The 18,037-nt window shown below is 39.9% G+C and overlaps 1 protein-coding gene across 1 annotated transcript in view; it reads left to right on the forward strand.

The window, feature by feature from the left end:
* Positions 1 to 14,374, forward strand: part of ARHGEF10 (Rho guanine nucleotide exchange factor 10) — a 205,784-nt gene extending 191,410 nt beyond the window's left edge. Inside the window, exons 25-26 of the mRNA XM_030198941.1 lie at positions 422 to 544; positions 12,101 to 14,374. Coding sequence (XP_030054801.1) covers positions 422 to 544; positions 12,101 to 12,618 — 641 coding nt within the window. The 3' untranslated portion in view covers positions 12,619 to 14,374. The remainder of the gene's footprint in view (positions 1 to 421; positions 545 to 12,100) is intronic.
* Positions 14,375 to 18,037: the final 3,663 nt, after the last annotated feature.

Here is an 18,037-nt window from a genome sequence, read left to right on the forward strand (position 1 = left end):
AATAACAGAGATATGATGGTGATATTTTTCTGTCTAGCTGAGATGGGGACAAGATGGGTAGTACAGAGTCAATTGGGATAAAGAGATGGGTGGCATATCCATGATGTCCACATTAGGTGTAAATATTAATTTTTAGAAATTACTGTGGCATTTTAGTCACTTTGAAGCACAGTTAGAACCTATAGCACAAATTGCATTTAGTAGCATGTCTGTAAAAGAGAACATGAGGCCCAAATTCTTACAGTACAGTACTCCATATTGGTTCATAGGAAACGCTGTTAAAACAGAACATGCTAAGTGCACAGTTATATGGAGGTGTAAATAGCTACAGCAATAGGCAACAAATTGTTTTGCTAGATTGTGGGTGTCTGTGTTAATAGTTGGTACCATTAATTTACACAGCACTTTCTTAATTTTATAGGACAGCAGCGTGTTTCAGCAACCAGTCTGTTGGTGTGTCATGGTTTATTGCTTGTCGGTACAAATCTGGGTATTATTGTGGCACTACCAGTCCCTCGTTTGCAGGGTATTCCAAAAGTAACTGGTAAGTAAAACTTTAGGTATTTAGTATGTTTTGGTAGTTTTATGCTAAATATGTGTTTTTACCTTTGATAATTATGGTCTTATTTTCTAAATAATATTAATTATACTCCTCTCTGAATCCTAAAGGAAGCTTGTTCAAATTTAGGGACCTACATACAGTAAGTGAAAGCTCTTTCCTGTAATAGTGTGGGAAGATCTAGAAAACCCTGCTGGGATGAATACAACCTTTGGGTTGGCTCATATCTTTTTAATCTGTTAACCAAATGGTTTGAAGTTCCTCAGTGTATACATTTGTACATTAAGCAAGCTATTTTAAAACATACTCATGCCGTTGCTGAAAACCAAACTCACGTACTCATATGCCAACTTTTCAAGTTACTAACAAGACAGACTACAGTGTTTTTAACATTGCATACTTGATACATTGAATACCTTTTGGTCTTCTGCCAGATACTATACTTGTGAACTTAAAACAGCTAGGTGAAAATATTATACCAGCCATATTCGCAATTCTCAAAATTCTGCTAAAGAACTTGTTAGATTATTTGCTCAGTTAACTGATATGTCCAGTGCAAATGCTCCTGCCTCAACTCCTTCTGCAGAAGCTTTAGGATGCCACTTTGTAGACAAAGTATCTACCCTTCATAAATCTGTAGTCTGTACAAACTGTCTGACAGTCTCTAACCCCTTGTCCTCAGTTTCTCATAAAATTATTCCTTCTCCATGGAGCTTCTTCACGTTACCATCTCTTACTTCCCTCACTGTAACTCTCTCACACATGCATCTTACAACCTATCTCATAGATCCACTTTCTTCTAGCTGGCTAGAACTGTCTCACCATGGTCTTGCACCCCTGCTTCTCCACTTAGTAGCATCCAATCTTTCTTCTGGAATAATGCCAGCATGCTGGAAAAAAGCAATAGTTAAACCAATTTTGAAAAACGCCTCCCTGGAGCCTTCATCAGCAGTCCATTACTGACCCATATCTAATCTTGGCATAGTCTCAAAAGTTGTAGAAAAAGTGGTCTTTAAACGAATTTGTTCTTATGTTGACCAACTATTAACACTTCATCCTTGTCAAATAGGTTTCCATTCTAGCCACAGTACTGAAACCACAGTTGCCTCATTTATAAATGATCTCCATTCTGTCCTTGATAAAGGTAATGTTGCCCTTCTAGTATTATTGGATTTTTTAGCAGCTTTTGACTTAGTTGAGCACCTCCTTCTTCTCACATATTTGCAAGAGATAGGCTTGACTGGGACCGTTTTGGCCTAGTTCACTTCCTTTGTTTGCTGTAGAACCTTTTCAGTTGTCATTTCTACCACCCCTTCTAGAAACGTTTCACCTCAATATGGTGTTCCTCAAGGCTAAATATTGCCTCCTTTGCTTTTTAATATTTTCATAAGTCCCCTGGCAACCCTTTTACAGGATCACAATATCTGTTTCTTTTTTTTCCGCCAATGATATTCTTATTCTTTACCCAACATCTCCTTTTTGTCCAGACCTAGTCCCCTTACAAACTCCTCTGTTAGCTTTGGAAAATTGGCTATTTACACATAAAACTGGTGCTAAACAGTTCTAAAACCACTGCAGAGGGTTTCAGTGTATCATCAATGATGACGCCTAGATCCACTTCCTGGTCGGTGACTCCTAATGTGGAACCTTGCATCATGTAACTGTAGTTTGGGTTCCTCTTTCCCACATGAATCACTTTGCACTTGCTCACATTAAACAGTCTCTGCCATTTGGATGCCCAGTCTAATAAGGTCCCCTTGCAATGTTTCAGAATCCGCTTGCGATTTAATAACTTTGTGTCATCAGCAAATTTAGGTGCCTTTTTACTAAGCTGCACTAAAAAAAATGGCCTGTTCTATTACTAGCATTTGGGTTTTCTGCATGCTGAGGCAAATTTTAGCGCGGCTGTAAAATGGCTGCATTTTCCATTTGTTCATCGATGGCTACGCGCTAATTTCCCAGTTTGTGCGGGAACCCTTACTGACACCTATTTACTAGGCGGTAAGGGCTCGTGTGCTAGCCACATCACGCTAATCGGTTAGTGCATTGCGATGCAGCTGCACTAGCTGATAGTGCTGGGCATGCCTACTCTCTGCCTCCAAACACGCTACCAGCACTAAAAAATATTTTCACTTTTTTAGCATGATAAGCGTGTGCCAGTCCCCCAATCTACTGTGGGATGCCTGTGCGTGCCCCACAGTAGAGGTTTTTAACCTGCTGTAAGCATGTATTAGTGCTCACTGCAGCTTAGTAAAAGGACCCCTTAATTATGTCACTAGTTATTCCCTTCTCTAGATCATTTATAAATATGTTAAAAAGCAGCGGACCCAGCATAGACCTCTGGGAAACCCCACTATTTACCCTTCTCCATTCAGAATACTTACCATGTAACCCTATTCTCTGTTTTCTATGTTTTAACCAGTTTTTAGTCCACAAAAGGACATTACATCCTATCCCATGGCTTTCTAATTTCCTCAGGAGTCTTTCATGAGGTACTTTGTCAAATGCCTCTTGGAAATCCAGATACACAATATCGACCGGCTGACCTTTATCCATATGTTTATTCACCCCTTCAAAGAAATGCAGTAAATTGGTGAGGCAAGATTTCCCTTGACTAAATCCATGTTAGCTTTGCCTCATTAATCCATGCTTATGTATATGCTCACTTAACATCAGAAGCCTTAGTTAAAATGTCCACTAGTGGAATAGCAAAATACCTTTTCTAGTCAGGAGCAGAATTTTATGAGCCACTGATCTGCTGAACTGTATATTTGTCTAGAAATAAATGAAAAAATTGTGATTTGAACAAGAATTGTTTTGAAAGTAAACTTGTTTGTTTCATAACCAGGTTAAAGGAGCTAGTGGTGATCCAACTGCTAGAGGGGTACTGTGCCTTTTAAGCAAGAGAAACTCTCAGTAGAGAGAGGTTATTTTTAGAAAAAAAGCTATTTAACTATAATAATTGTGCAAACATCCTTCCATGAAGTTGTGAGAAAGCAGCTTATTGTTTTTGATTGGTTTGTTAAAAGAAATTTTATTAAATTCTTGATATACCACCTTTCTGTGATACAACCAAGGTGGTTTACATATTGCATACAGGTGCTTTCTTTGTCCCTAGAGGGCTCATGAACTAAGTTTAGCCCCCTTCATACATCTGTACAAGTGTTCGTTCTAGAGAAGTTCTCGGAGACTAGCAAAACTTAACTATATTATATTCCTGAGATTAAAAAAAAAAAGCTTGAAAGGAATCGATTCCTGACTTCCAGTAATTAAAATCAGAACAAATATGAATATTTAATACTACCACTGACCTTAGGAAACTCAAGGGGAGTCACATGACAGATGCTTAGCAGCCAAAATGCTTTCTATAAGTCTAGCAACATTATCCTTTTTAAATGTTGTTAAGCATTAACAGACCAAGTTAATTAAAAGAGCAGGCTGCAGCAACAACCTTGGTGGTCACTCAGATTCAATAGAAATGCAAAGTCAGAACTGCCTTGAGGTAGGTCAGTAAAAAGTAGCCATCAACAAACCCTTGTGGACTATGTAGGCTAGTACAAGACACCAGCCCCCTTCGGTACCTACTTCACCAGGCATACTGGGATTTTCCCACAACACATTTCCAGAAGCAATTGATTTGACCTCAATTTTGTTGAAATGCAAACTGGGAAAGCTGTGCTGAGTAGTCAGTTAGCAAAAATACAGGCCAAGATAAAGGCAAAGAGATGGGATCTGAGGAAGTCTGTTAATGTGATTCAAATAGCAGAAAACTATGTTTCTGCAATGGAGGATGTTATGGAAGTATTTGAAAATTAAACAAAAAGTCAACACACCAAACAAAAGCTAGTAAAATAGACAACATGGCAAGACTGTTCCAGGAGATGCAACTCCAAAGATATATAGTTAGCTCATACATTTCGAGTTGTATTTGAAAGGTGAGTTGCACTCATGTACTGTAAGTATTTCCCTGTCTGCAGAGGGTTTACATTCTAAGGGGTCCTTTTACTAAGCTGCCTAAAAAGTGGCCTGCGGTAGTGTAGGCGTATGTATTGGTTCACGCCGGGTCAGTTTTTACTGCATCTACAAAAAATGGGGTATTTTTAATGAGACGGGAAAAGGGCCTGCGGTAAAAATGAAACCGGCACACGTCCAAAACCAGCCTAAGCCCTTAACATCACCCATTGGTCTAGCGGTAAAGGCTCATGCTCTACACGTGCGGTGACTGGTTGGTGCACGCCAAGTGCCTATTACTGTGTAGAAGGAAATAAATAATTCATCCAGGCATTATGGGCATTCGCCAAATCTGAAATTACCACAAGAAAGGCGCGCTGGCCTGGCGGTGGTCTCATTTTGGGGTGTGCTGCACGCACATAGAGCCTACCGCGGCTTAGTAAAAGGTTCCCTAACTTTGCAAGTGAGGAAGTGGAAGCTTGTGACTTGCTAAAGAGCACAAGGAGCTTCAGTGAATTTACTGGTTCTTCGCCCATGGAGCTAACCACTAGACTGCTCTTCCACTCCAGATGGTTGTGAGACAATCACAATGACCCCTCTCCTCCTCCCCCCGAAAATGGGCTCTGGCATAAGGCTAGAGAAGGGATGATTTTCTGGGGATCACTAAGGAGACAGAGCTGGTATTGACAGCCTGGTGATGCAGGGGCAGTATAACCCAGCCCATGGGGACAAGGCCAAGAAATAATAAAAGACATCGCATGGAGAAACTTCTGGTCTTTGATAACCCACCCCCACTGAGATCTGTTGCACCAAGGCAGAAGTCTTGGGTACCAAGGCAAGAGAAGTTTGTACTGTGTGTGGTGATTGGTGATTTGTACTTTTTTGGGATCTTGCCAGGTATTTGTGACCTGGATTGGCCACTGTTGGAAATAGGATGCTGGGCTTGATGGACCTTTGGTCTTTCCCAGTATGGCAATACTTATGTACTTATGTAAGCCTCTGCTGCACAGCAGCGGGTACCTGCAGGGAGTGCTTGGGGGACAGTACACCCCAGGTAGGAGAAGTGGGAGTGGGCTTGCCGCACTTCTGACAAGACTTTCATTGCATATGTGAGTGATCCCTGTTCCGGGATGGGACAAAGAGCAACTGAGGAGATTATGTGAAGATGATTGTGGACTAAGAGTTTAATCAAGATTACCAAGTACTTTGTTGTGGTTTGCAAATAGAGGAGATTTCAGATAAAACTGAACTGTGAGTTTGAAAGCCCTGATGTCATGTGGAGACTGTTTTGCACTGTGCTGATCATCTGAATAAAAACACCCTGAATTGTAGAGACCAAATTGACAAGTTTATCAACTGTTGTTTTTCAAGATACTGTTAGTAAAGCAGACTGCTGACTAATCTTTGAGTGAGAGTGCCCAGAGAAAGAGTACCCTTAGCCTACTAGATTTATTCTGGCCCAGGCCTGCGCCCAGCTCGAGTGATCCTGCCAGTGGGAGCTGTGTGTGTGGCAGAAGTATTCTGTTTCTGTGACCCCAGTCTCGGGTGAGGTGAGCAAGAGCCCTAGCGGAGCTGAGCCAGAGTTGTGCTGGGGTTACATATGGAAAAGTTTATAAGAGGTCTCTGCTGAAATTCAAATTCCTACTGATATTTATGTTAAAATGTGCACATTTCTCTCATGATAGTCTGTAAAGCAGGGAAATTACTCTCACACAATCTGCATCAAAGTGTTGGATTTCAGATATTAAGCACTAAGGTCCAAATTCTATATGGCATCTAGAGATCCATGCGGAAATCGAAGCGTATTCTATAACTACGCTCGTAACTTAATTGGCTTAACAAAGCAATCAGCATATTTAACAGCACTTAACAAGCAATAATGAGCACTAATTAGCAATAATGAGAATGTATGTGCACAACTCACTAAGCATATTCTATAATGAACTGTACCTAAATTCAAAAGTGCGCAGTTCAAAAAGAGCGTGGGCGTTTCATGGTCATTCTGAAATTTACATGCGTAGTTACAAAATATGGTCTAGCACACGTAAATCTACGCGCTGGAATTTACACCAGGTTTTTGTTGGTATAAATGGACGCACGTAGATTTAGGCGCTGAAATTGCTAAGCGTATTAAGACCACCTTTCTGAAATCATCTTGTGGGCAACTGCCCAGGTGGCTTGTTCTAGTTTATAACTGCTTGTCCCTTGGGTCTTTTAAATTTCCTTTGATTCATTTGTTTCTTCAGGTGCTTAGTATGTAAGCAAATGGAGTGTCATGTTTGGGTGTGCGTGTGTTCCCCTATATAACATGCGGTGTTTGGACTTATCATTAGTGTATTTTGCCTTTTACTGTGTCAGCTCTGAAAGTACTGTCTTGTAATGTTAAAGGGCTGGGCCATCCCATCAAAAGCCTTGAAAAAAAAACCTACTAACACAAAAACTTCCGGAGATCACTAAAAATTTATTTATTTAAACAGGCATACCCTACAAACCCAACATAAATGCCTGACCGATGCTACACATCAAAACCAAAATACGGTATGGACATAACACAATTCTACCATGTACGACGCCCTTATGTGGGTATACCAAATGAATAAACTTTATCCTATCTCAAGTGGTTTTGTACCACATGAACTTTATCTCATCTCAACATCATTATGTATTTGTTTACACCGGAGCCTGCAATTCGTATCTCCGGTACTATGTAAGCCACATTGAGCCTGCAAAGAGGTGGGAAAATGTGGGATACAAATGTAACAAATAAATAAAATAAATAAATCTAGGTGCTGCTTACAGAATACACTTGGTGGCGCGCATGATGCAATGATCTGCACCTAGATAGCACCAACATGACAGAAAGGACCAGTTGGACCCCTTGGGGGTTCCACTGGCGGGTAAACAGCCTGGAATTATAGATAAGTCTGGCTGGTTGTAGGGTGCTTTAATTTCAATTGCCACCATAAGTTATAACTTGTACAGGAGTGTTTTGAGATAAAGCACAAAAACGTTTAAAATAGTCATATAAAATTAAAAATCAAAGAATTGCAAACAAGACATTTGGTAGGAGGGGGATTAGTCAATGATTACAAAAAGATATCATCGGGCAAATACCCTAATATAGGGGATAAAAAGTCATGTGACAGCCCGCAAGTATATATGAGACATGTTTTCCCCTCAGACTAAATGTGAACTAGTACGTAACACATGAACGTGAACTTCTGACTATCATTGGTTTTCAGTTGTAATACTTTTTGATGCTAGTTCAGCATTGTGTCGTATACAAAATATAGAATACTCTTAGGCAGAAAAAAATTTTGCGTGGATTTTTTAGCCGCCATATATAGAATCTGGCCCTAAGAGGGCAATTCTATAAATTGGTGCCTTATTTTGGGCACCCCAGTACAGCATAAGGAGCACTTATTCTATAACAGCATCAGGACGCTGTAAGGAGTAAAACCTCTGCTAAAATTTAGTATGTGTGTCACAGAACTTAATCTTACCAAGTTTGTGTTGCAGGCCTGTGATGTCATATACTCTCTATGCTAAAAGCTGTTGCTCTGCCTTACATCAGATAGCAGTAATAACTGTGACCCTGATAGAACCATTTGTTCAGTGACTCATTCAAGAATCAGCCTGGAGGAAAGGCCTTGGATAAGGGCTGTTGTTTAATACAGATCGGAGAAAAGTTTTCTTCACTCAACGTGTAGTCAAACTCTGGAATTCGATGCCGGAGAATGCGGTAAAGGCGGTTAGCTTAGCAGGGTTTTTAAAAGTTCTGGACGGCTTCCTAAAGGAAAAGTCCATAAACCATTATTAAATTGACTTGGGGAAAATCCACTTCTTATTTCTGGGATAAGCGGCATAAAATGTATTGAACTTTTTTGGGATCTTGCCAGGTATTTGTGACCTGGATTGGCCACTGTTTGAAACAGGATGCTGGGCTTGATGGACCTTTGGTCAGTCCCAGTGTGCCAGTACTTATGTATACTTATAGAAATGTTTTTACAAACTTTCTAAATTGATCATAGTAAGTTAGAATTCTTAACTGGACTAGCAAAGTATTCCATACTCAACTGCTAAAAATGAGAAGATAGTGGAGATTACTGATTTCAAATGAACATTCTTCGGACTTGGATATTGTAACAATAAAGGGTTCCTGGATACCCCAGATCTACCAGCTGTTGGGGAAACCTAATAAATCCAACATATAAAGTGGAACATTAACATATAAAATTAAATTATAGGTCATCACACAGAGTTTGAATTCAATACAGGGCTCCACCGGTAACCAATGTAAATCTATTAACAAAAGAGAAACCCGCTCACTAACGTACTGAGAATATTAATCTATCAGCAACATTCTGTATCATCTGAAGTTTTTTAAGAAGAAATTTCGGGCAACCTAAATAAATAATGTTCAATAATTAAGTTGCCCTATAATTAAACTTTAGACTACCAACCTAAAAGCCTGATGTGTAAACATATTTCTAATTTTCTGCAATTTCTTCATATGGAGAAAAGTTTTCTTAGTCGAAGCATTAATATGCAACTCTGGAGAGAAAGAATTAGACATTATAACTCCTAGTAACTTGTTTCAAATTTAAAACTGGAATTACTCAGCTTCAGAATGTTGTCATTCCAGATATCTGAAGTTTGTCCGATTACTAGAAACTTAGGGCCCTGTTTACAAAGTCGGGCTAGCGTTTTTAGCACACGCTAACCATATAGAAGCCCTTAGGAATATTATGGGCATCTACATGGTTAGCGTATGCTAAAAACTCTAGTGCACCTTTGTAAACAGGGCCCTTAGTTTTTTTTTTGCTCAGCTTTAAGCATTAGGACCTTATCCAATTCTCCAATAATTCAATGCAATTTGCTCCTGTTTAGATACTACTTCTGCTGACTGTAAAACTATCATGCTATCCAATGAAATCAAACTATAAAAAATAAAAAACTCATTGTTTTAAAAATGCTTAAATATCAAGAACTGTCCCAATGTGTCATATATCCCATACACTTTTGCCTTGCCTTAAAATTGCACCTGGTTCAGGCCAAAAATAAAATGAAAAACTTCCAACTACAAAGACAGGAAGCGTATTGTTTCTGTGGCAGATGCTGTTTGTGAACACTGCAACTGGGAAGAATAGATTTATGAGAAAATACATCCAAAACAGTATAGTCCCTGAGGTCATGTACCATATCTGACCTTCCCTGTTCCTGGAGATTACACACAGTGATGGCAGATTCACACTGCAAGACCCATCAAGTCTGTTTTCCTTGTTGAAGTATTGCTTGCCCTACTTCAGCTCCGAGTTTACAATCCCATTCCCACTTTATTTTTATTTATTTTGACATTTATACCCCACACTTATCCCAAACATACGCGAGTTCAGTGTGGCTGACAGTAAATAAACCAAATCCGAGGTGGTAATACTGCAAGTACTGTGCAACTTACTTCTATACACACATCCTCTAGGGAAGAGAGATTTCAAAGAGGCAAAATCAATTCCCGTGAGAAAATGCCTCTGTACGTTAGTAATCTGAATATCTTTACTTTACAGACTCACTGAACTGACTCTTCATAGGCAAAAAAAACCTCACGTTTTACTGGTATCTCAGTTCTCTTCACAATTTCTCACCTCTGTTTTTCTATTTTAAATTTTATATTTTTTAAAGTGTTTATATGCTGCACTTTAAAAAAAATATAAAATTTAAAATAGAAAAACAGATATGAGAAATTGTGAAGAGGATACACTGGGCAGGGCTGGGTGCCGCCATTTTGCAGCGTCGAGGGAAGAGGAGGGAGGCAGGGTACCTCCCTCCTCCAACCCACAAGGTAGGGGGGGTAGGTAGGGAGGGGGGCGAATTGATCACTAGACCACCAGGGACCCTTTGCTGGGGGGGTTAGAGGGGCTGGAGACCCACCGGATCTCCAGCCCTCCATGAACCTGGGGGGGGGGGGACCGGAGGGTCTTCAGGTTTGCTTTGTTGGGGGGGAATGGGGGCCTGCTAGCATGCAAATGCATGCTGGACAGGGCTCACCATTCCTCTAAAATTTATTCACGTACATATGCACTCTGTCCATGACTCACCCATCTCCAGTCATGCGCATGCCCACCAGCAAAGTATGTGTCATTATATCATTGATGTCTACTTTTCCACTAGGCCAGGCTTGTCCAACCTTTTTCTGTCGGGGGCCATATTTTATGTTTTGTAACATCCAGAGTGCAAAAACATGCAGAAGTCTCTCTCTCTCTCGTGTACTCCCCTCCTCAAGCCTTCACCCAGTCTGTCTGTCTCTCTCTCACCTACACCTTCACCCAGTCTTCACCTCCTCTCTCATGCCTGCAACCTATTCCCCTCACCTGGTTCAGCTACAGAAGAACAGTGGGATGCCTGCTTCCTTGCTATGACTTGGCTCTCTGTAGTTTTGAGCCACACAGTGCCAGAAGTTCAGGCTGATCTCGTGGTTTCAAGTCTTATGAGGCTTGAAACCACGAGACCAACCTGAACGTCCGGCACCATGCGGCTCAACCGACAGCGAACCCGAGTCACAGCAGGAAAGTAGGAATCCTGCTGTAAGCACCACAAGAATTGCCAAGCTGCCACAGGCCAGATAAAAGCACTTTTCCAGGCCAGGTTCTCGCCCACAGGCCATATATTGGACAAGTCTGCGCTAGGCAATATTCTGTAAGAGGTCATTTACATACATAAGTGGCTAGAATACCACCATTTAAGTGCCTTCCTGCTGCCTAAAACTGGGCAGCTTCTTACAGAATTAGCCCCATTATCTACTGCTGTCTTAGGTTATTATACTAGAGTGTATTTTTTTCTATTAAATCTTAGCTGCTCTATTTGTATTCACTCTTAGACTAAAGAAGTGATTTTTAGAAAGATTACATGCCATTTAGCTATGTAAAAAGCTGAGGGCTTCTTTTACTAAGGCATCCTAAATAGCGCATGCTAAAAACGCTAGCGTGTCTTAGTAAAAATCTCCTGATTTACTTATGTGAACCAGCATATACACTTAAATGACAAGTTTAGAAAAGCCAACACACGTGTATACAGGCAGCCTTCATAGATGTGATGGAGGCGTGATTTGGGTAGACCTTCAAAAATATATGTATATTTCAGAACAGCAATACTCATATATCTTGAAAAACTTCCATAGGCATGTCTACAACCTATATCTACTCTGATATGCATAACTGTTGACTAACTTCTCATCTGAGTCGGGGCTTGGGAGAAGAGTTTGAGAGGGAATTAGTTCATGGTTTAAAACCACCCTAAAATTCCAAACATTTGAGTTTTGTAGCTCAGCTCCCATTGTACATGCCATTTGGCAGCATCTACCTGCATAGATAGTAAAATTTGGTCTTTATTTGCTGTGTCAGTGTAATTAGATTTTTAAAAAACAGAAATTTTACTGCTTTAGTCATAAAAATATCTTTCATTGCTTCCTGAAAGGTTATTAGGTGATTTCTAGAGTGTAGGCTGGTATTTATTGTTTACGATTACGTTTAATTGCACATATATTTGTAAATATTATATTATGTCATCAAAAAATGATGTATGCTTTTCTTGCAGGAAGAGGAATGGTATCATATCATGTGCACAATGGTCCAGTTAAATTCCTCATAATGGCCGCATCCATAAACAAGAAAAGTAAAAGAAAGTGTATAAATAGTCAACTCCCTCATACAGAATCCAAAGATGAAGATCCGAAAAATGCTGCTTCTCAGCTTGACAAGGAAATATGCATAAACAACAAAAATGATGGTGCCATTTGGCTGGGAGGCTCTGTGGGATCCATCACACAAAAGAGTGACTTATCCTCTTCCTCTGGATCCTTATCACTGTCTAATAGATCCAGTTTCATTGAGCACGGACATGAAGATAATACCATTTATGAACTCTTGAGTGATCCAGGCATCTCATTCAACAAAAGTAAAAGCCAGCAATCCAGGAAGATAAAAGTCAGTTCTGTCATGGTCATTTCTGGAGGGCAGGGACACAAAAGAGTGAATAAGAAATCCAGGCCACAACGGCAAGAGGAACCTGTTTCTTCAGTTATGGTTTGGCAGATTCCGCTGTTCAATGTATAAATATGTCAAGATGAGGACCTTTGATAGCTGACGGCTTTAGTTGTATTTTTTAATACAGTTGGAATGAATTTAATTCCAAGGGTATAGATATAGGTTAATCATCAATATATAAAGTGAATAAAATCGCAGATAGAAAAAAATCAAAATTGTTAATGGGTACACCACTAGGTCATTTGAAACATTACAAAATTGTATTGTAAGAGCCAAAATAACCAATTTGAACAAATGAAACATAAGCGTTTACTTGATGTGATGAAACATGAGCAAATAGTAGAAAGTGGGATAATGTACGCCTAGTACTCTAGAGCATATTTCAACCTATTTGTCGGTTTGTGGGACATGGACAAACAGATGGACATAATGTTGACGATAGGAACTCTTATACTAGTGCAAGAAAATGCACTTAAAATTAAGTTCTAGCATGGTCTTGTTTCCACATGATGCCCAATTAAAGTAACAATCTAAAAATTGAATTGAGGGAGGCTGTAGTGGAAGATGACTGATGTTACTTATCTGTATTATATTGTACCACTGAGGGTTATTTAAAGTTTCTAAAGAACTGTAGCTTGAAACTTAGGCAATTGGCACAGTGCTAGTTAAAAAGAAACATTCTAAGGGCCCTGTTTACTAAGGTGCGTTAGTGTTTTTAGCGTTCCTACACTTAGCGAGCGAGCGCTAACCATGTAAGCGCCTATAGAGATATAGGCACGTGCATGGTTAACGCATGTTAAAAATGTTAACGTGCCTATAATGCTGCTTAGTAAACAGGACCCTAAATGTTTTTCACGCTTGTCATAAATGATTTCTTTAGTGGATTCAGAATACCATTCATCTAGTGATTGTGCCTTCGATGGTCAGCAGGGACATTTTGAGGACTTACGATGTCATTCACATTCCTTTGGCATTACAAATATATGATTTGGACGTATTAGACTATCTCCTAGAATCTTCTGGACCACAGAGTATTTTCTATTAACACTTTTCTGGGTTTGGTTCTGTGCTTGGGAGTTTATTCCTTGAATCAATCAATGTTTAAACCTTTAAACATTATCCCTTGATACCATATTGTATCTGAATCTCCTACAGTTCTTAAATTTCATAATCTGTTTATTGAATAATGCTTCTGAAGAATGCATGCATTATGAAACATGACCAGGTCTGGACTTTATTATTTAATATACGTTTAGAATTAGTTCTTTGCTTTTGTTAATGTTTTGTTACACTATAAAAGTGAGATAAATGTATAGAAAATCCTAACCAATGATTGTGATTATAGCTCAGCTGGCCATTAAGTTATCTTTGGGCTTGAGATAGTTTGATATCTTTTTTCCTTACTTTATAAAGTGTTGCTCTGCTGTCAGGGGCTCAGTGCAAGACTTTACTGCTCACTAAGCTCAGATTTAACCTGGCACTTTTTTAGGCTTTTTTTTTTTATTTGCAGGTCATGCACTAATGTTGATATTAGCTTGTAATAACTGTAAAAAAAAATTAATACAGGAGCACTTATTGCCTCCTACTTAACAGATGCTAGGTTTTCCTGCATTAGCTATGCGTTATTCCATTAGTGCGCACTAATCACAATGCACCACCTGGATAACTCAGGAATGCCCATGACAAGCCCCCTCATAAAAAATATTAACACATTTCTATGGTAATCTGAGAGCACTAACCTTATGTAAAACAGCCTCTCTGTTCAGGAAATTATTGAATGTTTTATCACACCATATTAACATGTTATGTTTCATTTGTTAAAAGATTGGACTTTCTGTTTTATTAAGATTTATTTATTTGTTTAGGCGGTGTGATGCTGTGTGTCTGCTTTTCACCTGTGTATACACCCATGCAATTTTTAAGTCATTTTCTATGTAAACCATGCTTTTCCCATGGAAATGCGTTGTAAGATTACCTCCAGAGTAGTTGAAGATGCACTTAAATTTGACTAATGCAGCAGTCAAGGCAAAAAAAAAACCAAAAACCTGAATGTGTCGAACAGTATTTCATTATATATATATTTCTATAATAATTTACATGGAGAATAATTCAGTTCAAATATATAACTTTCATAGAGGCATATTTTCAAAGCACTTTGGGAGGCTAAGTTCCATAGGTTTCTATGGAACTTTGGGAGGCTAAGTGCTTTGAAAATGAGCCCGATAGTCAGTTAAAATAATATCTGTATTTTACTGAGAACCATATATTACTGAATATGTCAGAATTTCTGTCAGGAGCTGTGGCATAGCACTGACCACAGTGTTTAAATATCAGGGAAAACGTGTACAAATCTCTTTCCCCCTGCCCTTACTCATTTATCTATAAGTTGTGTGCGCATTAAGGAGTGGGGATGGTAATTATTGAGTTGTTCATCTTGAAATGTCTCTTATTTGTAAGGGATGTGCTGTTTAAAATATGTGTTTCAGCAACATTTGTAGTGTGACGAATTGACAAGCCTGGAGTGCTGTTCCCTCTAAGCTGAGCGAAAGTCTTCCACCTACAAACCTGCCAGTGGGGGGTGCTGTTTCACTATCACATTTTCAATAGTGAGGAACAGGCAAGCTCTGCAGGACTCCAGGAAACTTGCCTGTCCCTAGTGATTGAAAACACAATATTGAAACACCACCCACCACTGGCAGCAATGGAGTTGGAGGACTCCCGCTCAGCTTTGAGGGAATAGTGGCTTGGAGTTACGCACAGTCCTACCAAAATTAAGCCTAGGGAGGCAACTTCTTGCTGCTCCATGGAACAATCCCATCCTCACTCAAACTTCTCGCAGTGTAGCATAGAAAAAGCCCAAGGGTAGCATGAGAAAAAAAGGCACAACCTCATCTTGAGTATTGTATGCAATTCTGGTTGCTATATCTCACAAAAGGTATAACGGAGTTAGAAAAAGTTCAAAGAAGGGTGACCAAAATAATTAATGCGATGGAAATTCTCTCATATGAGCTTGGAAAAGAGACAGCTGAGCAGGGCCGGGGGGGGGGGGGGGTAAGGAGGGCTAAATTCCCTGGGCCCAGCTTCGGCAAGCTGCTTCAGGATCTGTCCTCTCCTGCTCCTGCATGCTGCCCAGGACCCGGATGATTGCATTAACATGATATCGCATTAATGCAATCATCCAGGTCCCGACTCATGGCACGGACAGGAGTAGGAGAGGAGACAGAAAGGTACGGGTATGGGGGCAGCGAACTGGGTTTGGGGGGGGCAGCGCGGTGGCAACCCAGGGGGGTGGGGGCACGCACGCATTTACGGCAGTCTTGCCCCAGGCCTGGATGTGTCTCTTGGCGGCCCTGTGGCTTCGGGAGGGATAGTGAAGAGTTCTACAAAATCCTGAATGGAATGGATAAATGTGAATCGATATTTTTACTTTTTCAAAAAGTACAAAGATGAGGGGACATGCCATGAAGTTAAAACGAATAGGGGAAAGTATTTTTTCACTCAACAAATAAGCTCTGGAACTCGCTGCCAGAGGATTATGGTAACAGCAGTTAGCATATCTGAGTTTAAAATAGGTTTGGGCAAGTTCCTAGAGGAAAAGTCCATAATCTGCTATTAAGGTAGACATGGGGAAAACCACTAATTATCCCTGGGATCAGTAGCATGGAATCTTGCTAGTCTTTGGTAATCCATCAGGTACTTGTGACCTGGATTGACCACTGTTGGAAGCAGGATACTGAGCTAAATGGACCATTGATCAGACCCAATATGGCTAATTCTTATGTTCTTAAATGCCTATGTGCATTTATAAGATAGACTGCAAATAGGCACCTCCTTGCCTTCTCAATCTAGGCAATCTACTATAAAGTTACTCTCACGGAGGTAATTTTATAAACTAGTTTGTGCAAAAATTATAAAATTAGGTCATACCTAAAAAATATGTTTGAGTACAAGTTAGCATATAGTTATACAATAAGTGTGCTCAGGAACAGAAGTACAATTTTGTATATGCATCTATTCCTGCTCCTTAAGCCTTCAGTGTAGGTGTAGTTTCGACAGGTTTGGTGCTAGTATTTTATAAAGGCGGGATCAGAATTTAGATGTCCAGGTCAGGATGTGCTCATGAGTTTTAGCTGTGGAAAGCAATATCAATATTGTTATGGTTCTTTTATTATGGTATCAATAAAAACCGTTTAAACATTTAAAAAAAGGATCTAGTGGTAAGTGTGTGGATAGCACTGCCTCCGAATTAAGAGGCTAAGGGGGTCTTTTAGAAAGGCACGTTAGCGTTTTTAGAACACGCTAAATGTTAGATATAACATAGTAACATAGTAGATGACGGCAGAAAAAGACCACGGTCCATCCAGTCTGCCCAACAAGATAAACTCATATGTGCTACTTTTTGTGTATACCTTACCTTGATTTGTACCTGTCCTTTTCAGGGCACAGACCGTATAAGTCTGCCCAGCACTATCCCTGCCTCCCAACCACCAGCCCCACCTCCCACCAGGAATATATGGGCGTCTCTAACATTTAGCGCACACTTATTTTTACCATGCACTAAAAACGCTAACGAGCCTTTGTAAAAGGGGCCCTAAGTTCATCCATGCTATTTGCACCAGTGACAGTGCACAGTGAGGGACCGAGTGCTACCTGTAATGTGCAGTCCATACCTATAACTCACCGTATAACAGAGAATGCAGTTACCCCCATATTCTGTATAGTGCATCTTGAGTTGCACCCGTAAATCGGTCGTATTCTGGATTTGTGTACGCAAGTTAATTGGTTAACAAGCCAATCAGCACCAATAATTGCCACTTAAGCACATTTTACTAAAAAGGCTCCTTTTGTCATTACAAATACTGTAGCTTCAGAAAATACAGTACAGTCTCGATTATCCAACGTAAACAGGACCGACCCGTTGTCGGATAACTGAAAAGTCAGATAATATGGAAAATGCATGAACTCCTCAAACAGTGCATAAACAAAGACATTTCCCAATTTTCAAAAATTTGTTCTAAAACAAAGATTCTTAATAGAAATAATGTGGTGACGTCACTAGCGGGTCTGTCGGATATGCTGGATGCTCGGATTACTGAAGGTCAGATAATCAAAACTGTGCTGTAATGCATCTCCTATGTACAAGGTGACTTCCCATCTCATTACTGAACAAACAGCACAACTTAGCATAGGAGATGGAGAAGGGATACTCATCTGCATTACACAACAAAGCCACTGGCAGTCTTCTGCACCTCATAATGTAATGCGTGTTATAAAATGTAACACACACATCTATGTCCATGAGCATGAAATCAAATTGACACAACTTCACACCTCTCAGCTAGGATTCAGCTGAAGTATTTGACCATAATTCTGTTCTGAGATGCTGCCCATTTTCCCCAAGTAATGCTGCCCTCCTTCCCCAGCCTATGCAAATATATTTCTAGCTTAGGCAGATGATGATAGCCACATGTATTGGAAAACTGTAAGT

This window comes from Microcaecilia unicolor, chromosome 3 (assembly GCF_901765095.1).
Source record: "Microcaecilia unicolor chromosome 3, aMicUni1.1, whole genome shotgun sequence".
Taxonomy (NCBI): Eukaryota; Metazoa; Chordata; class Amphibia; order Gymnophiona; family Siphonopidae; genus Microcaecilia; species Microcaecilia unicolor.